At 39.4% G+C, this 22,759-nt stretch overlaps 1 protein-coding gene across 9 annotated transcripts in view; it reads left to right on the top strand.

Annotated features, from left to right (window-relative positions):
- nrg1 (neuregulin 1) overlaps positions 1-22,759 on the top strand; it is a 140,001-nt gene that overhangs the window by 105,336 nt on the left and 11,906 nt on the right. For 5 of the 9 annotated variants that reach the window (XM_037547493.1, XM_017697282.2, XM_017697281.2 and 2 more), the window contains 2 exons: positions 18,191-18,329; positions 21,656-21,723. In XM_037547493.1, coding sequence (XP_037403390.1) covers positions 18,191-18,329; positions 21,656-21,723 — 207 coding nt within the window. Of the gene's footprint in view, positions 1-17,166; positions 17,276-18,190; positions 18,330-21,655; positions 21,724-22,346; positions 22,406-22,759 lie in introns of those variants that run through there. The other 4 variants (XM_017697283.2, XM_017697280.2, XM_017697279.2 and 1 more) reach the window with 2 other exon arrangements.

Genomic DNA, 22,759 nt, shown 5'->3' with positions numbered 1-22,759 from the left:
AAGCCAGCTCAGCCTACTCACCAACAACTGATTTTCCTTGGTTATTTATGAATAATAAAATGTTTTCAAATGTATTCCTCTTATGAAGGCTTCAGTGTAAAAGTTTGCCAGAATTCACACCCCTAAAACATATAAATAACAGAGCATCCTGTTTTGCCATTATATGAATGAATTCTCTTTGTGCCTTTTTTTCTTTTTTTGCAAAATTCTTTATTTGAACAGAATGATAAGGGTGCAAATTGTTCAGAGTGATTATATGATACTGCACCGGAAAAGCAGATCCCCTAGAGCTTTTGCTGTGCAGTGATATTGTCGGGATGCACATCAGTCTTATATTACAGCACAGGCAGGCAAGGTCACCAGAGATGAGATGCACTGCCTCAGCACGTTTCCTATGTGTGAATGTGCCCTTAATATTCTAATGCAAGTCCCTGCTTTCAGTATGCTGCAATACTGCGGTAATCAGTCACACAAATCAGCTTTACTTATTCATGCATTAGTAGCTTAACAAGTTTTAGTACATATATTTACCATACATTTACCAGTACATATTTACCTGGCATCTGCATTTCACATTAGTCAATAAGACAAATGAAAAAGGCAGCACGTTAAGTGGATTGTAACTCTTATCATTGCAACTGTAAAGAGACATGATGGTGTGTAGAGCATATGTGTGTCTGCCACCCCTGGCCGAGCTCAGGCAGCATGCGCTACAACGGCTGAGGCACACCTTTAAGCAGGGTGACGCCCTAGTGCCCGTTAAAGTCTCTTTTGTTTTCATTCTCATTCCCAAATGCTCCACGTTACACTTGAATGACAAATGGCGCTGGTATGAAGTGGTCACTGTAAGCATTCTGGTTCAGCAGCCCTGTTTTCTTTTCTAGGTTCTAGAACCTGTTTTGCGCAACCTGCACCGGCTCCGTTGATGTATTTTGTATTGATAACAAAGTTCTGCTGCTGACAGAGAAAGTAATACATGGTTTAGTATCTACTTAAGGTGAATAAGGTCATTTTTTAAACAATAGCTATCTCGATGAAACCTTTTGATGGCTAATTACTATAATATTTTTGTACAGGAAGGTTTGGAAACAACTGCATTTAGATATGCAAATAAGACATTATCTATTTGCATATTTGACACTAAATTAAAAGAAAACATCTGTGCTTTGGATAATGTTAGGATTAATTGTTATTGTGACCAAATTGTTTTATTCTTAAAAAAAACTGTACACTGTTATTATATAAAATGTTTTCAGGTCATTTTGTAGTGCAAAATCTCATATCATAAATCTGGATATGAGCAATATATTGGGAAATCATTCTGTAATAACTAGAGCAATAGAAAAGGCATTTTCATCCAGACATCTTCAAATATGGTATAAATGATTTTATTTACCAGTTACCAATTTACTAGTGTTTGAAATTCAGATACTGTAATATGGTTTCAGTTTAGGCTAAAACATACCCTTTAGTATGGTATCATTTAATTACTGGGTATCTTTCATTTTTATATCTTTATTTTATTTTTAGTTTTTTACATACATGATCAGTCATAACCAAACCTCTGAAATTAGAACTTAATGTCTTTATATTTATGTAAGAAGGTTTTATTCCATGTATTTTGGACCATTTATTTCTGTTGGCTGATTCAACACAAAGTGTTCACACCACTAAAAGGGCATATTCTGGTAAGACTTTAATTGGATATCCCGTTTAGATTCTTTATAAATGCTTATTTTACATTTCACTAAATTTCCTTTAGACCTTTATCACATTCTCTCACTCTAACACTAAAACCTTACCTTGATGCTAATCCTAATCCTAACCCTAATGCTGTTAAATTTCACCACATTAGTTTGGTAACAATCTGAACATTTGTAGATGATCTATAGCGGGCTATCCACATAAGGTGGGACCCATATTTTGATATGACAGTGACATACACAATTATTGTCTTTTGTCTGTTAAGATGTTTCTTTGATGTTTAATATTACATAAAGCTGCCTAGTTATTCTTTCATAGTACAAAAGGCACTATATAAATAGAGTTGCGCTCCTGCTCATTGTGTCTGCTGTGGTCCAGTAACTCAGAGTGCTGTGTGCTTTGTTTTATTCTGGACTCTGGTCTATTCCATCATGTCAGGTTTTTTTGCTCATACAGGTGATCTTCCTCTCAGTAAAGAGCACGAGTGGTTTTAGCGCTGCTCCTGGACTGTTGGGCCACAGTGGAGTGTTGTATTTGGTGAAGCACAGAGCACTCAGCCTAACCAGAGCCTCCACTCTGCTTCCGCGAGAAAATCTCTCTCAGGGCCAGGAAAAGCTCTGGCTGACAAAAGAGTTGTTAAAATATCAATGAGCATGCATCTGCTGCCTCATCCACCGTGAAAAAGGCAGCATGTTAAAATGCCAATAAGTATGCATGGGCAGAGGCAGCATGCACAGGAACATTAGCAGTGATTACAGTGCAGCAGTGGAAGCAGACACCTTCAGTGCAGCTCACTCTTACTATCTTTTCTCTCTCTGTTCATTCTCTTTCTCATCCTTCACTCACTTATCTTTCCTTATCACATTCTTACTCTCTCTTCTTGTTTCTGATTCCCTCTCTTTTCTGACTTTTTAATCTTCTCTTCTCTTCTTCCATAGACTCCTGTATATGTCTCTCTGTCTTACTTGGTATCTCTCTCCATCCAAAACTTTTATTCACTGTTTTTCCCTCTCCCTCTTTCTGTCTCAGTTTTTTTCTTTTTATTCTCTCTCCCCATCCATGCTATTTCATTCAGTGTCCTTCCCTCTCCCTCTCTTTCTAGCCCTCTCTCACCCTTCTGTTCATTCATTCTCTTCTTTTGCTCTTTCCTTCTCTGATCTATCCATCTCTCTCTCTCTCTGCCACACCTAGCAGGGTATGCATTTACCTCTTTGCACTATTCCTCGTCTCTTGTCGCATCAATGATAAACTACTTGGCTTATCTCACCCTCTTGCTGTATATCCTTTCAGTCTTTCACCACCGTCTTTCACCTTCTCTGCTGTAGGTTTCTCTGTAACAGGTCACTGCACTGCAGTAGTTTTTATATGCTGCTGTTGTTTGGGCTCCTGTGGGACAGGACGTCCAGTCAAGGTTAATCCTGTAGGCTCAGCGCAGTCCGCCCACGCTGTCTGCCCATCTCTCTGGATTGCGCTGTGTGTGGTTTCCCCCAGGGAATGCGATGAGTTCTTGTTTAATTTCCCCACACCGGACTGGCTCAGTACGTACAGCACCTGCTTAGAAAACATGAAGATAAAGGACTTCCCCTCAGTGCCTCCTTTGAGCCTTTCCTTTTGTTGTTATCTCCTTTTTTTCCTCTTTTGGTTTCCTGTGCATGTTTGCGTTTTTTACTCAGTTGGCAAATCGAACATTTTATTGTCCTGAGGGCCTGAGGACGTGCGCTAGTTTAGGCATGAGCTCATTTGTGCTGGTTTTCTCCTCTCAGTGCGCACAGCTACACTTATTTGTTGTGAGTCGCAGCAGTATTTGCTCTATGCTTTGTTTAATCATCGTCTTTCATTACACAGTGAAAGCATATTTAATGCTTTGGTTTGGGTTTTGTAATCCTACATTTTTATCCCCAATTTAGTCATGTCCTGTTTCACCTGCTAGTCTCCTAAATCACCAGGAGGAGCTGGAACCAGCTGGAAGGCTAAAGGCTAGCACTTACTTTCTCAGAGCCATTTTTAAACTGCCCCTAACACAACATCATTTGGCAGCTTAACTATTAAGACTAACTGCACATTGTTACAACAGCTAATTATTCTGAATAAAGTCTTGTAACACAACGTTATTCAGAGTAATTTCAGTTCATTTCTATCAGCCCACTCATTATGAAATGATAACACAAATTTAAAGAGCTGCGGCTGTTTTTAAATTGTATAAAAAGATAAAAATATCAAAAGTATTATGAAATTTTGTAATAACAGAAACAGTAATCATGAAATGACGGGAATGCATCACTCTTTTCTGTTTGCTACTGTTGATACACATCGATCTGAATATAACCATGGCCTGATTCAGTGCGCTCGAGTTTTAAACCCACTTGCCGCTTACAGCACAAATTTGTGATTTATATTTTATTCTTCACTCAAACTTCCTGCCTCATTTGAAAGGAGGGCTCTGTGCCAGCTCTGAACAACACATTTGTCTGTGCCTCCTGATCCTTTATGGATCTTTAATAATGTTCTAATAAGGAGAGACAGGCTGGCATGCAACTCAGGGCCCTTTGCAGGCATAATATAAGAGAGGGCTGTCTGACAATGTGGCTCTCTTTTGAAATGTGGAAAGCTACAGTGCGTCATGCTTAGTCATACCATACCCAGAGCAGAACACCAGATGGAAAAGATGTGATATGCCACTTGCTTTAATGATTTTTAAAATATTTTTATTTATTTTCTTATGTTTATTTGATTTTTTTTAAGGTTGACAGAAACTAATGCACAATGGATTAAACTAGATAAACTATGTATTTATTGTTTCTGTTTGAGGACTCTGAGAAATTTCTGTGAGGTTTTTGTTGTTGTTTTTTGCTGTTGAAATTCTTTAAGAAGTACTTGGCACAGTCTTCAGTGGAGTGGAAGAGAGATGTTTACTTGCTGTTTGGGAAAGAAGGCAATTATCATTGTGTGTTCCAGTGATGGACCAGTACAGCTCATGGGGATTGAAGTGAGTGGCATTCAGGTGGTCATTATAGATGGGTTTCTGTGGCGTTTCTGTTTGTCCTTTCTGCCTCAATGAGTCTGAGTGAGAAACTGGGCCCCAAAAGACCTCCACGCCCCAACTTCTCTGTCTGAATCACACACACACACACACATTAGAACACACACATCTGGGCCATATTCACAGTTAAAGTTTCACATTACAGAATTAATGCGGCTACTCCATTACAGAGTAGCTTAAAATATCCTCAGAATGAATTTTTATGAAGTCATGAATGTCATGAAGTGGAGAGCATACAGTACACCACCTTCTGTGTTCTTTTTTAGCAAAAAAATTATGTTGGCAAATTGTAGTGTAATAATTACAGGTGTAATAATCCTTTATTGGAGTTGCTACATGCTGGTAGTGGTGTAAATGATTGATGGTGATCAATGGCACCATGCACCTGTGTATACCTTCCCATGGTCATAGCATCCACAGAAAATTTGTTGATGACTTTTGAGCTTTGTTATTCTCATATTCACTTAAAGCAGAAGACGGGCAAGAGCGCGCAAGAACTTACAAGAGCACAAAATGAATTACATTTTGTAACATTTTCATTGGCCCTTGGGTTCTTTTTCTGAGCTGAAATTTTGGAATGCTTTCAAGTGAATTGACCTAGACCCCCTAGGCCTCCACCCCCCATAGAATCAACAATCCTGTGTTGGAGATAATCAAAACAGGACGGGCTGGAAATTATGACAAAGACTTCCATGTAGGTGTGGGCAATATGGCAAATATACCATGATGCACGATTGGCATTTTCTTATTTTATTTAATAGGACGTTGACCAGGATTCTTTAAAGCTCATTCAACCTAAAACTGTATTTATGAAAGTACACATTTGTGGGTGGAGCTTGGATAGAAAAATTGCCAGAGGACTAATTTAGCATTGTTTCTCATACAAGCTAACACTTTTGACAAACGTTGCATTCATATCTGTTTACTGTCATGGTTGACATATTGAATTCAGCTGCCTGCCTACAATAGCAGTGTATAATAATTGCATTAGACTCAGAGATGAGCGTATGAAAAAAAGGATTATATATAGGATTTATATAGCTGAAAAATTATTGTGACCTGTTACGCATCATATTATAATACAGAATAATGTTACATGCACTTAAGACTAAAGCTTGCAGTATTTGGGATGGATAAAACCTCTGGATGGAAAAATGTTCGTTACTCCAGTGAGTGTAATGACACTGATGACAGTTTCAGGTCAAGGCGTGTGATTGTACCTCTACTGCTGGAGCTGAAAGCAGCAGGCCACTGACTGTTTCCATATTTAGTTCTACTTGCTGTGTCATTCTTAGATAATGTTCTTATGCTCTCCTGCTGTATTATCCCTCAGATTATGTTGATCTTCCACATTCAATCCTGCCTATAAACAAATTTTCCTTTCATGCTTTCTTAAATAGCATACATGGCATGCCCAGTGAGTTCAACGCCTTTATACGCATCGGTATCCAACCTATGCCAGAGCTTTGTGTTGTTCAAGATGTTCTGGAGACTCCTCTCTGCTGAAGGCTCGGCTCCATTAATGTGGTGCTACTAGTGCAGTTCAGCGCATGCAGTGATTTAATCTCCATTGTTTGGAACTCTTTCATCAACTAATCCTTTCTCAGTGTCACACTTTCCCCTTTCTTTCCTCCTGTTTCTTTGGAGTTGAGCATTAAATATGTATTAAGTGTTATGTGTTAATGAGGGCTTAGATTAGTTTTAATCCTAAAATAAATGGACCTAAAGCGCCTTTTATGGGATGTTACTAATGGAGGTCTTGAATGCCCTTACAATCTTGAGAGATTTATTCAATGCCTACTATGAATTATTCAGTAACTAACAGATATGAGAGTGAGGAATTAAAGTGTGTACACACAGACCCATTTTCCAGACCTGGATGAAAAAGAATTTTAAATTGTGAATGGCCATTGGCATTGCAGCTTAGTCCAGGACTAGTATATATTCCATCTGAAACCAGCTGTTTGACATTAAAAGGTTAGCAACTGCATGAGCTTTATTTGGTTTATTTGGTCAGTTATCTTTGGTTAACCTTACATACATAAGCCAGCTTTCACCTAACAAGAGCATTTCTGCAGTGTCCCATAACTATAAACTGTTAAAATTGAAGTAGTGAAAGATCATTTGACCACAACAACTGATTAATCTATCCACTCTTAGATGTGATCTTCTGTAGAATCTGCCTAGTTGCTGTGTAGAATGGCAAAAAATCCTATTCAACCTTATGAGCAATTGTAGCTGACAAAGTTTTGTCTAAATCTGTAAATTTAGAGTCATTTTTCATTTGAAATGTTTATTTTGTACATGTAGAAAGGTCACACTGCTATAACAGACCAGATGTAGTTTTCTCTTAAGGGATCAAGCTAACATTAGCGTGGTAGCAAGTTCTACATGTTGTTTCTAGTCTCAGCCTCAGATGCTCCATCCAGACCCACATGGAGTGTCTGACGTTTTGTGTTAAGCCAGCCATGTGTTGGCTCTCTGCAGATCCCATGTATGGGCATTTTCATGCAGCAAGTTTTATTGCTCTGATTAAGTTTACAAGCAGTAACCTGTTCCGATTGAGCTTTAGGTGCAAGATAGCTGCTGAAGTTTGGAAGTTTCAGAGCGTAGCATTTCAGGAAGTGTTTAGAATATACAATATGTCACAGTACTTGTTTTTTTTCTGATGTGGTATGTAGTAACAGGCAAAGTGGTGTAGTGCAGTAGCACTACATTTAGAAAATACTATCAAAACCATTAAGTACAAATATTTTTAATGTACACATACTGACCTGCACAACATTTAATTTAACAGGACTAATTATGCTCTTGTAATGAACCATGCAGTTGGCCTGTGTTCTAAACATACTGATGATATCAACACCTTGATTTATCCTGATAATGATACATACTGTTATACTACCCAGTTTTACAGTGATATTTAGTTGATTATTTTGTGCATTAGCCAAATTGCCTGTTCTTGTTGAAGTATGTTTTTTGGCCACTTTAATGGATGAAATGCATCAGACTTTCTAATGATAGTTTGAAGGCTTGTGAGGCTATTGTTTTCAACCTGCTAAGTTTTGATTAAATCTACAGTAATATAATGCAGCTTGGAAGAGTAGCATACTATACTGGAAACCCAGCATTATGTGGTGACTGTAAACAAACATCATACTTGTCTATTGTGAATGTTTTATGCATTTTGAGTACTATACAACAACTATAATTTCTCGTTTGTTTAAATTAGCGTTTTGCCAACAGTGCTTAAGCAAAAATACATTTGTGGGCAGACCATGGGTAGGCCAATTCAATGGACCATCATAAAGTGGGATTGTATCTTTGTTTTATCTGATGCTGCTTCTAAGCATGTGCTGGTTACCCTCTTTGCCCCTGTGTGATCAGAAGAGCTGTCAGTCAGAGTGTGGGTGAAAATGGGCAGGAAAAGAGCAAATCCTGTTGAGTGCAAACCCTTAGATCCTGCCGCATGCCTCTTTAATCTACGAGGTTAACAACAGCCCAGGCCTCTCAGGGCTTCTCTTCAGCATAAGCCGTCTGAAGGTACCCGAGGCTGTGGGCTGAGATTGTGAATATGAGGCAGCAGCAGCAGAGGCAGATAACCAGAGCGTGTGTCTCCGTCTCTCACCTGATCGGGTTAGAGCCATTCACCCACTTCCCGCCGGCAAGCTCACTGTGCGCCTCCGAGCAGCTGTCTCAGAGCGATTTCCCACAATCCTCTTCGCTCTGCGCAGGGGATTGAACACTGCAGTGGCCACGACTCAAATGGCAGGCGGAGATAGAAAGAGCCAGACTAAAGTGACAGCACGGATTTCCATTTGCAGTGCATTAGTGATTTTTGCCGTAATGGATATGCTCTTTTTGTCTGCGTCGACTACTTTGATTCATTTATGCTGCAAAGTTGCTCACTCACACCAATAAGGAAGGAATATTTTAAGGTTAATCAATACACATCAAAGGGCTAGCTTTTTTGCTGCACACATTTTAATTATTAGATCTTCAAAGAGTTCTTTATTTTGCTGCTTTGTGAAATGACAGAACACTTACCGCTACACTGCTGTGTAATTTACCACAGGACTATAATTATGCAGTTGACTGTAGTGCAGGTCTATCTTCTGTTCTTACAAATGAATACATCAGTCTACAGGCTATCTATCATCATTTATGGTTGGAAAAAAAACTGTTAATTAAATTAATGGCTAATGTAATCTTGAATAATGTACATGTGGATAATTATCATCTGCAGGAGTATCACAGTAAAATATATAATTGTGACCTGAATTAAGTTATGAAGTACCACATGTGAATATTTCAGTCTTACTCTATAGCCTGCATTTTCCCTGATGTTTTTATATTTTTACCTTACAATTACCAGCTGGCCAGTGTCATATAATGACACTTAACGACATATAATAACTATATTCTGCATAGATGGCACTGTTAACATCAAGTTGCTTCTTCATGTTTGTATGGTTAGTAACTTAAATATTGTCAAACTGGTGTGTTGACATCCTTCTTCTGTACAAGCTTGTCCATTTTATTGTCTACCAGAGAGAAGATTTACATTTACCGCATGTAGCAGACGCTCCTATCCAGAGCGACTTACAAGAAGTGCTTTGTCTATCTAGAGAAAGTATATTTGCTAGTCCTGAGCTCAGATACTATTAGAAACAAGATGAGATGACAAGAGACTGCACTAGCACCTGGACGGTCTCTGGAGTGAGAAAGGGTCGGATCCTCCTGATTTTGTACAGTAGAAATCTGCTTGACCGAGTTATGCTTGTGATGTGAGTCGAGGACAATAACTGGCCATCCAGAATAACACCAAGACTTCTTGCCTCTACAGACAGAACAATCAGAGAGTTCTTGAATGAGATGGCAAGATCATGATGAGGACTTGTAGTTGCAGGGATGAATAGCAAAGGATTATATGGTTGATGGTGTCAAAAGCTGTTGAGAGGTCAAGAAGAATCAGAACAAATGACAGTTTAGCTGATCTCACTGACTGGAGCTTCTTGGTCACTGCTATAAGAGCAGTTTCTGTTGAGTGTGCTGGTTTGAAGCCAGACTGGTTGGGGTCCTGGAGCTGGGTCTGTGTGAGACAGTTGATTATAGACTGCATGCTCAAGAATTTTTTAAAGGAAATTGTTGATATCAGAGCTGTCAAGCATGGGTTTCTTCAGGATGAGAAGTACTCTTGCAGTCTTGAAAGTTCATGGAACTTCACCTGATGACAAGGACTTGTTAATTTGAAAAGTGATGAAGGGCAGTAGGTCCTTGGAGATTGACTGGATCCAGTGGGCAGGTGGTTGGGTTACTGGAATTGATCAGTTGGAGGATAGCATCTATGTAAAGAGAAGAAAAACAGTTTAAGGGATTGAGAACGAGAGGAGGAGGTCTAGTGGAAGGAGTGGGGACAGAGGGAAAAGACTGATGGATTCTATCAACCTTCTCAAAGAAGGTGACAAAGTCCTCAGGGGTGAGAGAAGAGGGTTGAGGAGAGAGGAGAGTGCTGAAGAGCTTGCATGGATCAGATTCTAATGCTTCCAGTTTCCCTCTGTAGAAAGATGACTTTGCAGCAGTGACTTAGAGTGAGAACTTGGAAAGCAGAGATTGGTAGGAGTGAAGATCCAAGTCGAGTTGGGATTTCCTCCACCTTCTCTCAGTCTTCCTTAGTTCTTGCCATTTACTGTGCAGAACATCTGTCAGCCAGGGGGCAGGTGGGGAAGATATTGCTGGCCTTTTAGGAGAGAGGAAACAGAAAGTTAATTGTAGATGAGAGTGAAGAAAGGAAAGCATCTGTAGCTGTGTTCAGTGAGAGAGAAGAAAATGAATCAGGAGTTGCCACTGATTAAATTCAATCTTTTCAAATGTTTACGTTTTTTAGACGTACCGTAGATTAGAACAGTTGTTCAACAGGAATGGTTAAATAAAGGGTAAGCAATAAAAGAAATCGTGTGGCAAGTGAAAGAGAACAAAAGAACATTTGCATAATATAAGCACTTATTTAAAGCATCATAATTTTTCATATGATCAATTATTAGCTCAAGCCTAGGCTGAAGGCTAGCAATTGGTGAAGTGGAATATTATGACTTGGTTTGGTTGGTTTGTTTGTTTTAAAAGTTCTCAATATCTGCTTAACCCCACACTCGCCTATTAGTTTCAAAGCATTTATTTGTCATCATAATAATAATGTGTTTAATTCACATCGCCTTTTGGAAACTCAAGTTCACTTCACAAAATCTTTGACAATCTTTGACAATATCAAAAAAGGTAGACAGATTATTAACTGAATAGTAAATGTTCATAGGTTAATGAAATATATTCCAGGTGTTAATTCAAAGTTCAAGCTTTGCTCACATAAGCACAGAGCACAGACAACTCAGCATCTGAAAGTTGTGCACAAACTGGCATATCAGTATGATTTCAGAGCAGGAAGGAGAGTGCTGAAGGCTACCTGAAGGCGGAACTAGGGAGAGCAGTTCAATTCATCACTAATGACAAAGCAGATTGCTGTAGGGAGAGCTGGCTCTGGAGGCTCCTCCTCTGGCCAGGGGGATGGCAGCGTTGCCAAACCATCAGTCTCGGTGGAAATGGAAAAAAGTAAATTTTGAGAACATTTTGTTTGTCTGTGCTAGATAAAGCTGCATAATATGGACAAAATGCTAATATTTTAATGAAGATTTAGCAATATATTAAAATAAAAGTATGGGTTGAATGAATAATGTGCCGTCATTGAAGAACAGCCTGCATTATTTTAACTGAAATAATTACATTTTTTGGATTGCAGGAAGAGTTTGAACACTGACAGAACCACTCATCTGGAACAGTGATTGGTCAAGGTGCACTCTAAGTGTTAGAGATACAACAATGATATTGTATTACAATATTGGTTTTACAAAGGCCATTATTACACAACTGCAAGTAACGATGCAGCCCTAATGGTACAGTCATATGCAAAGGTTTTTGCACAGGCCTCATTTTGTGTGTTATTTTTTCAGACATGTTAAATTCAGCAAATTTCTGTAACAAAGTTTCTGTTACTTACTAAATTGTTTTTATTTTTAAGCACATTAGCACATCATATACATCCAGACTGAACTATTATTGTACATGAACTTGGATTATTAAATTACTCCCCCCTGAGCAAATAAATAAATAAGAGTAGATACTGTGGACAAGCAATTCCCTGACACCAACTGTCACAGGGTCCCCCCAGCAGTCCAGTGCTGCATTGTGCGTCCACTGTGACCATGGTACACGGAGCAGACTGGGGAGACTAATTAGCAGTTTATATGAGTGTCCTGATTAAAACAGATGCTTCCTCCGCCTGCCTCCCCTCTGGTTATAACCTGTACCCTCCAGTATCCCCTGTCAGAATGTGGGATCAAACGCACTCTCTCTTTGCCTACTCTAGCAAGCATGTAATTGGGGTTGAAGCACTCCAGGGCCCAGACTCTGTCCCTCTAGTATAAAATCATGTGCTTTTTGCACTTTTATCTGCTTCATGTGGAAGCTGATAACATTTAAAGCTTGTAAAGATATATTCTGTTATGTGCCATAGCTTGTCCTACTAAAGTTTTCCTGTTATCTAGTTAAGAAATACTTGTGGGGTTGTTGTTAAGACTGATGGGAGTCCTACATTTTGTTGTAAAGAAGTTATGAAATTACCTACTAAATCGATAAATATACATGTTAGTCATGCTACTCTACTCATGGCCTGGTGCTGAGGCCATATGCAGTGAAATGGCAGGCCATTTGCCATTACATTTAGAGGTAGGCAATATGATCTCACTATCACAATAATGAAAATTTCCACACTGGAAAATAGAGATTTGGACCAGTTGTAGGAACCTTGTAATCAAAAACCAGTGGTCTCAAATTAAAAAAAGCATAGTGACAAGATTTTTTTTTGTTTGTATTTCCTCTTCCTATTCCGTTAAAGAAAAAAACGTTTTCAGATTTGACACTACTGTTTTGCTGGTGAATTTTGTATGCTACAACTTATTAGCAAACCTCAGAAAAAACTAAACATCTTAGTGCATATATATCATGAATGATGTTTTCAGTTACCACAGTATTACATTTTTGCCAAGTCACCCAACCTCTATTTAAACATACTTAGGAATACTTTTAATGCTAATCTAGCTAGGCAGGTAGCATTTGGCATTTAGTCTTTCCATGTCACCACTATTTATGGTATGAGACTTGTGGAGAATAAGCATATGCAAACAAAGTCTGGAATAGTTTTAGGGATTTTTTAGCATAATCAGAGGACGCCCTGGGTGTTTGAAGTGCCTTTTTACGAGGATCAAAAGTGACTGTGGTTTGCTTCCCGTGGTTGCACTTCCAAATGCAAGCCAACACAGAATTATATTGCTTATTGGAGCAATTTAGTGAAATGGAGGATGTAGCCTCCAGGCCCACCGGCTCTACAGGAAGTTACTTCCTTACTTGGCTTTGAAAACAAGCACGCCTTTCCACTGAGCAGTGCCCACTCATTCTACGGCCTGCAGCCTGTGGTGCAGTTCCTGACACGTGCCTGCAATTGCTCAAGAGCTGTGCGAAGCACACCTTTCCCACCTGGTGGCTGTACTGGGAAGAGGGCGTACTTAGTCTCCATGGTTTCGCACACAAACAGATGCTGTGGACTCTTCCTGCAGACGTGTGAAATTAATCATCTGACGTCCCTGGCTGGCTGCATAGTAGTGGCTGGTCTGCAGAGCAGCTCTCCCAACTGATGAACCTTGGTGATAGGAACCAGATATCTGAAGTGTTTGCCTCTAAAAACTACCTCACTGAAAGCTATTACTTAAAGAGGAACATACATGGTGTTGTAAGATGAAGTAGTACCTAAAAATACTTTTTTATTTACTTATACTTACCAATTTACCTGTTTTACCTTTAATAAGATTGTTTAAAAACTGTTCACTGATCATTTCAGCTTGCAAATAAGATGACTATATTTGTGTCAAAGAGATTCACACTAATCTTTTCAGTTTCTCCAGGTCCATAAGATAAGCTGTATTTAGTGATGAAGCAGTCACTTTTGTCTGCATCCTGCCAATTGCTTTATATAATGTACGTTATCAGTGTCACATTTGTCAGCAATATTTTCAATTTGCCATGAGTCATCATTAAAACTTACAACACTGTTGGGTGCAGAACTGCAAAAACAGCAGCACTAATGATTTATGGTATAATGATTCAGTATGATACTTGGACAATATTGCAGTACGTTTTTAGCTTAGAGGCAATCTTAAAGGAGCAAAATGAATTATAATTGATCAACATGAGGCCACCACTCTGGGTGGATGGTTGTGAATAGAATAGTAATGTGTGATGCACCAAGCTCAACAACATAAATTCTCAGGTTTATATTCAACTTAGGTTACTATGTACAAAAAAACAGACCTACTTCCTTTTTTTTCTCCTGATTGGTTTTTTTATTCTAGTTTTCAGAAAATGTGTAGCTGCAGTTAAGGCAGCACAATTAATCCTAACCTGTCAACTAGTGTATTAAACTAGTATATAAAAAACAACTATTATTGAGTTAACTATTGGTTATAAAACCAAGCTCCCTTTACAGCTTATTCACAATGGCCAGTGATATATGTGGTTATTGTGCAGATTTTATTTTCAATTTAATATTGAAAGTAGTCTTACTTTTATCTATAAAATCTTTTTTCTATACTTTTTGGCTTGAAAAAAGAATTTGAATATTAGGATTTAATTAAGAATTTGGCTTGTAATTCATCTCCACTGCTGTCTACAGGCCTAGTTGTAGCATTTCATGCCCTCCTACTGCTGGAGCCATTTTTTCACTAGTTTTGATCTAATGGTGTTGTCTTGGTCCCAGTCCCACAGTGACTTGAAGTGAATGCACTACCCCAGTCTTGGCTCTGTTAGGCTGAACATGGTCTGGCTGTTCAGTGATGGATTTCTGTCCCAGTGGAGTGAGTCTGGTACTCAGTCATCCGCCGCAGTGCTGGCTTTGCCCTTGAGTGCTCTCAGGCCAGGCTGCGTTTGCACAAGCAGAACACTGCAGGAAAATGCTGCCCTAGCAAACGTGGGAGAGGAGGAGGAGGAAGCCAGAGACTGTTGGCTTTGCACCATCATGCGCTGTCTGCTCTTGTGTTTCTTTCCACCAGCAAAAAAATGAAATGGACCCAAATCGATCAAACTAGCCAGCAACCTCCATCTAGAATTTGGGGAAAAAAAAGAGTGGAGCTCAGCTCTGCTGCACTGAAATCCAAAACCTGCCTCAAATTTAGCCTGGACCTACCTCCCACAAACATCTCTCCTCATCTTTGAATTAAAGTCTGTTTTGATTCTAGTGTTGGTTCACAAATGTTCATTCTTAAAACCAGTTAAAATTATATACAGTGTACTTACTCAGGTGAAAAATATCTTTATCTTCTGCTTTACTGGCCATAGTTAAACTTGTACAGACAACATTTATAAAGAACTGGCCAAATAAGTAAGAGTTTAACAGTGGAATCTGATGTTTCACCTTTCTCCTTTTGAGCCATCACTCATATGTAGCAGTGGCATCTTCAGGGGAGGCGGTTTTGCTTTGACCGCATTGAGACACATTCATATGTGAGATGAATGGTTTGGATGCTCTGTCCCTCACCTTGAAAAGACTCCACATCCCCTGCTGTTATGGTGGCAGTTTGACTTTGTTTAAGTGTCTATCAGTTGAGAGATGAGTTGCCAAAAGCATAGCATGAACTGAATAGTCTTTGTTTTAGACTTCTTAGCTTGTCACTCCACCCGTTACTTCAATGCTGTTTGTAAGCAGTCTTATTGTGGGCTCTCTTTTTGTGTGTTGTTTTGATTTGGCCATATGCTAATCTATTTCGAGTCTTTTTTTCTTCTGGAGCCATAGAAAGCTGTTGGGCCCTGACTGATGATCCATGACAGCCTCTGATCTCTGATCCAGTAGGTTTAATGGGAGAGAAACACAATAATTAGGTTATGGAGACAAAAGCAATCAGTTGCACTGTCAATTATTCAACTAAACGTTGATTGTCTAGCAAAACAGCGGTGTGGACCATAGAGATTGAATTTCTTTGGACTGAATGGCCATGTCTTTCCCACCTCACCAGTTACCTGATGGGGTCCCTGACCTATTGTTTCACTGCAGCACTGCAATAGTATTCTCTGAGCGAATCGAATTGGCTCTTACGGTGTTCCGCTTACCAGGCATCTACACAAAGTGTAGGTGGGCAGTATGGCAAAATGTACCATGGTGTCTGATTCACATTATTCAGTTTTTCTGAGGTTTACAAAAAAGTTAGAAGGGACAAACTTGTAATTTCCAGATAGGGACGAAGCCTTAGACAGCAATACTCCTTGGGAATCTCTCATATTTAAATGAAATTTAAATGTAATCTATTTTAAATCTATTTTAAATGAAACCTGTAGAGGGTCAGCATTCATTAAACACTTACAATACCCACAATATGCTCAGAGAAACATATTGTGATGTAGGTCTGAATGATTTGCAGACATTATCGAATTTCAAGTAGCATACCCATTTTTCAGACTTGCGGCTTAGAATGCTGAATGCAGTGTGCCAGACTGACAGTTCACAGTTCACTCTTTTAGGTTAATCTCCTCATTTAAAATTAGACAACATTGAATCATTAAAATTGCAGCTCTTCCAATTTGAAAATCGCACCTTTCAAATTGTGACTTTAACATGAAAAATATGAATTATTACAACCCTATTGTAATATAATTTTTCATATTACTTTCATATTTCATATTCATACATATATATTTGTTAATATATACATATTGTTGCTTTGTCCACCCCTACTGTCTGCAATCTAAACCACTGAATTTCAGGTCACGAATCTCTAATGATTGGGAAATGGAAGACAGGGCCATGGGTTGTCAGATGTGGTCGCATGCAATGGATGGACAGAACATGATGAAAGAGACCCTTACTGATGGGTATCAATGTTCTCACTCCCAGATCCTACTGGAATTAGTCCCATCTTAAAAACAGTGCTTAATCGATCAATTACTATGTGGAGTCACACAGCTGATGATCAAGTGGGTGGATTCAACATCTGCTTACGGCTGCAGCGTGTCATTTTCTAGTCCCTAATCATGTCCATTTTGAGAAGGAACGTGTATGTGCGTGTGTATCATGACAGGAAGTGGGCTTGGAAATCAAAGGCCAGATGTCCAGCACTGTTGCTCCATGCATAAATATTTGTCCTTTTTAATGGCTGAGGTGCAAACTCATTTCCCTGGGATGCACTCTGTGACGTCTCTGCTGGCGCACAGCTGCACTGGCGGTGTTTCAGCGTGCAAGGTGTGACGTGTGAAGTGAGGTGGAGAGCCAGAGGCAGAAAGGGCTTGTTTAAAAATGTTGATGAGCATCGAGTTTGCACTGGGCGAGGGCAGGTAGCAGTGAAGAAGACAGAGTGCGCTGGACTATTGATCCTGACCGCATAGCAGTGGGCAGCAGAGACATGCGGCTCCACATGTCCAGACATAATCGAAACATCACAGGTAGTGCCATAATTCTGATTTTCTTTCTCTTGGCTTTAAATATTTCTTGTGTGTTTAGACCGGCAGGCTTTAAATATTTCTTGTGTGTTTAGACCGGCAGGCTTTAAATATTTCTTGTGTGTTTAGACTGGCATAAACTTTAAAGTATAGTATGAAGTTACCTGCTGTGGTAGAGTCATTTTATATGAGTTTTATATGCATTTCTCAGTGCTTTCTAACTGTTTTCCTATGTAAAATAAGTCTTCTGAGATGACTTTCTGGAAAGTCAAAGATAATTTCAGCTCATTCCTGCTGATTAGCTTTGTGTATTGCTGTTATGACAGCATCTGATTTAGTATTTTTTGTGCATTCTGTGCAACATTTGACATAGGTTCTGCCATGCAGTCATAATGTGCTTTGTTGTTTCCCAGTTGCTAGCTTTTCAACTTAGGATAGAAATAATACATTATTCCAGGCAGGGCTTTAGGATTCAAGGTGAGCAGTGTGCATTGATTCTGGCTCCATCAACAAACCAAAATGCCTTGTCCATGTGGCGTGTGCTGTCTCATATTTCTCTGATAGTCCACTGGTATTTAGCAACAATGAAGGACACTGGGATCAAACAGAGAGTGGGTATCAACTGTGCAATGTCGCTGCAGAGGAGACAGCAGGTCTGGTGTAGAAGTGTGTAGGACATCAGCCTCTGTATAAATATATCCCATAAAACTAGTGCTCCAGGCCCCAGACTGGCCTTAGCTTACTTCAGTACTGAATTGAACAATGGAGAGCAAAGCACAACATTCCAGAAGTTATTCCTCAATCGGTTTGCTAGTGCAAATTTTCTTTGTTAAAAAGTTACTGTAAGCTTCTGTATATCCACTTTAAATTGATCTGAATTGTTCGTTATACACTAATCTACCCTGTTTCTTCCCTCAGCTGCCACCAGCACCACACCCTCGGCCAAGACATCCAGTCACGTGACCCCCTGCAGTGAAGAGGAGAGAGCCTACTGTGTGAATGGAGGAGAGTGCTTTACTTTGGAGGTTACACCCAACAGCATCAAACGCCTCTGCAGGTAGGATATTACAAACAGCAACCCATTAAACTGTAATAAGCTGCGAAAGTTTCACACTCATAACTATAAGACTAACAAATTAGTTTAATAGTTACTACTAAATAATTCATAGCAGTTTAACTGTAGCTTAAAAGTCGAATAATAAGCCATGAGTTCAAGGGTTTAGGTGTGTTAGAAATAGCTTGCTTAGAGATTTCTCACTTATTTAAAATCAAGTTAGAATGAAATGAGTTATTACTCTTCATACTATTATCCTCTGTGATTTCAGTAACAAATATTTTGTGAAGCCTAATATCATTGAGCTCTTTCAAAGCTCAACATGTAATCTTAGATACCCTCCTCTGCAGAGAATTATAGCATCCGGCAGAAGCAAAAGCACCGTCTTTGCGCAAATCACTCGGAAGTGGAGTATTCAGAGCCCAGCTGCTGGTTGGCTTTTTTTTCCAAACAAAACATCTCTTTAACAAAAGCACCCCACTAAGCTGAGAGATCATCACGGTTGTAGAAATGTGGCATGCTGTGTTTGAGAGTACAGACATAAGACTGTTAACAACAAAGTGAAAGCTCTGCAGTAAAATGAAAGGTGAAAGTCTGTGAATGGGTGAATAATAAAAGGAAGTGAACAGGTGGAACATAGTTTCATTAGCAGTGCCTGTCAGTCTCTTTCGCAGCTTTAGTCAGGAAAAAATACTGCATCCATAACAGATGCAAGTCCTCTGAACACCAAACTGTTTGTGATATCTGTTAAGGCCACCTAATTGTGTCTACTGTATCAAGAAGCTTCAAGAACCATACCATGGAACTAAGACTATCTGATCCAAACATGATTCATCACGTAGAATATCTTGCACATGGAGGTACGCGAGACTGATTCCTCAGCTTTTCGCACATTCTGCTTTATCAGTAATCTGCAGAAGAGTGGGGCCATTAGCATCATTAAGGAAAAGCTTTGATGACTGCAGCCCTGTACAGCACCTCTACTGACATTGCCAAGGAGACACTTTGGCTCAGAGCCAACCAATACATAAAATGGACTTTTAGCATCCACAGAGAGATTGAGTTTCGTCTTAAATACTTCAGTGACTAAGCAGAAAAGCACTGCTGCTGTCTGTGCTACAATTCCGCAAGCACTGCAGGACATAACCACACCAGGGAAATGTGCCTTTCCTTGTCATTCCTTCCTAGGGGTGGTGATAAATTACCATTATCATGGTAAAATCAAACTGTTTTCTTCTGTTAAAACTAATGAACATATTGATCATGAAACAGTTTGCTTTTCTTAGTATATCACATGTACTCCCAGAACACTGAAAAATTGCATGCAGGGGGAGAAGAGATATAAACATTTGTACTGGCCACTCAGGCCACCAAACTAATCAATCTTGTGACCAAAACTTAAAATTTGTGGCCATAGTAATGCTTGTTAAATATATTGCATGTACAATAAAAAGTCAGGTGTTGCTTTGAGAATGGAAATTCTTTACAATAAAGAACATCGAGGTTATGATTGTGGTGGCCTCTGCCCCAACCAAGCTGGTCTACCCTAATGTCATCTAAACTAGATAATGTCATTAGGTACTGTTAAGGCTCACTGTTTTGCCAGCTTACTTAACACATTCATTTATGTAAGGAATTTGTAGATTGATATTAGAAAACTTCATACTGTAGAACACCATCAAATTATCTGTCGTAGTGGTTACAACTTATAAATTCCAACAAAATCTGATTTGATGTAAATGGTTTCATATTTGACCAGAAAAAGAATAGATATATAGATAAGGAACTTATGAAGAACAGGCAGTGTAGAGTAACTACAGAAATGGCATAGTAACAAGTAATTGATTATACCATTATCCTGGAGCTTTTTAAATTGATTAACAAAAAAATATTTAAAAATTATTATATGCCTGTTTTTTAACCATGGTACTACTGCTATTTTCTGGTTTGTTCTTCTATGTTCATGAACCTATGAAAAACTAAATGTTGTGATACTTGTATGTTTGCCATATTGCCCATCCATATTCTCTCTCTCTTGCTCTCCCTTTCTCTCTCCCCCCTGTGTGTCTATACTGTACGGAAGCAGCAGGCAGGCTGACTGGGTCTCCAGGGATCAGAAAGAGAGCTGAGAGTATATCAGTAGTCTGAAACAGACATGTCTGGAGATGAACCCTGACACACAGGATGTGTAGAGAAAGGCACACTCCTCTTACCCAGACAGTGAACCGCCTTTGTGTGGCTGTGATTGTGTCATCACAAACATCTTGAAGTATTTTCATAAGAAAGATCAAGAAGTCTTGTCTCTTTCAGTGTTCAACATTTATGTTGCATATGTTCCATCCCACCTAAGTGATGACTTTAAGTCACTCAGATCTTAACGCATTCTCTCTCAGCTCTCAACCTTTATATTCTTTCTCTCTGTAGAGAGACTCAGCTGTCCCAGCTGTTATAACCCTCTAAGAGCCACAGCTGTAAAGGCTCGGAGGCCATGCCTGTCACGCCACTAGATCCACTTCATTGGAGCTTTAGAAAGCCCCCGTCCTCTGTCATCGGAAAGCAGATGGCCTGTTGAAAGCTCCGGATCAGAACAAGTCATTCTTGGCCCCAAACTTTCTTCTTTAATGCCCACTAAAACTTAAAAGAGGACCACAGACCTGGAACTACAACTATTCCCTCAATACCAACCATGTCCTGTTCTTTAGGCTTTCAGATCATGCACAAAAATGACCCTCTTATGAACATGGTAATGTAATAGCTGGACAAGAAAGGCCAATGCACGCCAAATTGAGCCAGTGGTCAGCTGGAGCTTAAAAAGACAGAGGAAGTCAGACAATAAGCCTGGGTGAATCCTGAAAGTGTCTGAGGAAAATCATGTTGCACAGAAACAGCTTATATTAAAGGGCCCTTTGATGTATTACAAAATCAAAAGTGTTGTCATTATGAAGAGTGACTACTTAAGGTTTGTTGTTGTCAAAATCTGTGCCATACTATCAAAAATAAGGGTTCCTAACACGTGCATTTCACTTGCATAACTTACCCTTTAAAGAATAATCTATTGAAAGGTTCTTCAGGGTCCTTCCAAAAAGTGTAGTGTAAGTAACACAATTATGGCTAATACTGAATTGTCCATGAAAGGCTAAATATGAATAATAGTAAAATTAATTAACATGAATTAACAACATGTATAAAATAAATAACAGCCATACACTACGATCCTAATTGTTGTATTGTCATGTTGTGCTGTTAAATGTGTTTGTGTTGTGATATGTGTTCAGTGTGCGTTTGTGTCCTGTGCTCATCCCTCTACCACTTCCCACCCCCTTTCTCAGGTGCCCCGCAGGATTCTCAGGGGACCGCTGTCAAAACACAGAGCCTGTGAGACTCATAGACCAAAAACGTATGTGCAGTCACTGAAAATCCCCCAAGCGCATGCTGCATAGCTGGTGTTTTCCGCTTTCCCTCTCTCTTCCCGCTCGTTTCCCTAATCACAGTCTCCATAGGTCCAAACCCACCAGGCTTCTCCATCTGTCCCTCCCATTAGATGTGGACAGGTGTGAGAATGTGTGTGGCACAAGGCTGTCCAAGCCACTAATCACTGCTCTTGCTAAATTGAAGTGAACATTAAAGCTCTTCAAAGCTGGGATGCTGTCAATGGAGATTCGGAACAGTTGATGATTGCACAATTTTGTCCGCATGGTGATGACACTGCATTCTAATTTGTTTAATCCTACAATTGAGTGTTTTTTGTTTGGGGGTGGGGGAGTGGGTTCCAACTGCCTGAAATTTAATCCAATTGCTTGGAAATTAATCCCACCCTATAAAATTGTTACTTTGTGACTGTGATTTAGATGCTAGCTGGGAGGAGTGTGATTTAACAAACATGGTCAATGTTTGTGAGACGTTTTGCAGACAACACCAGAGATGCTCATGGGCACGGGGAAACTTATGGGTATCAACTCACTTCCTCTCTCTCTCTCTCTCTTCTCTCTTCTCTCTGTGACTTTTTTGTTTCCCTCTCAGGTGCCCAAATGACTTTACTGGTGATCGCTGCCAAACCTACGTTACGCCCAGTTTCTACAGTACGTCTATTTCCTTTTCCTGTCTGTGCTTGGATTGGAGCATGCTCAATCAGCGCTACTTCCTATTGCTTCGTTTTTGTTTTCTTTGTAGGCAGATCAGGGAGTTTTCTGTGCCCTTTTGGGGTTCTGTTGTGCATCTTTTACCATGCCTACTCCTCGCATGTTTAGCATTTTTTTATCTAGTTTTGTTATACTGGATTATTGATCTGGATAGACAGTGGACAGAAATATTCATTGGACACAGATGAAGAAATATTGACTATTTTCAGAAAATAATTTGAATACATTTTAAATAAATTATGCCATTTCACAGGGTGTTGTGGTGCAGGAACTGACTTTTCGTATGAATCCAAC

Source organism: Pygocentrus nattereri, chromosome 18 (assembly GCF_015220715.1).
Source record: "Pygocentrus nattereri isolate fPygNat1 chromosome 18, fPygNat1.pri, whole genome shotgun sequence".
Taxonomy (NCBI): Eukaryota; Metazoa; Chordata; class Actinopteri; order Characiformes; family Serrasalmidae; genus Pygocentrus; species Pygocentrus nattereri.
The sequence above is the reverse complement of the archived record's forward strand: the minus strand, read 5'-3'. Positions and strand labels throughout refer to the sequence as shown.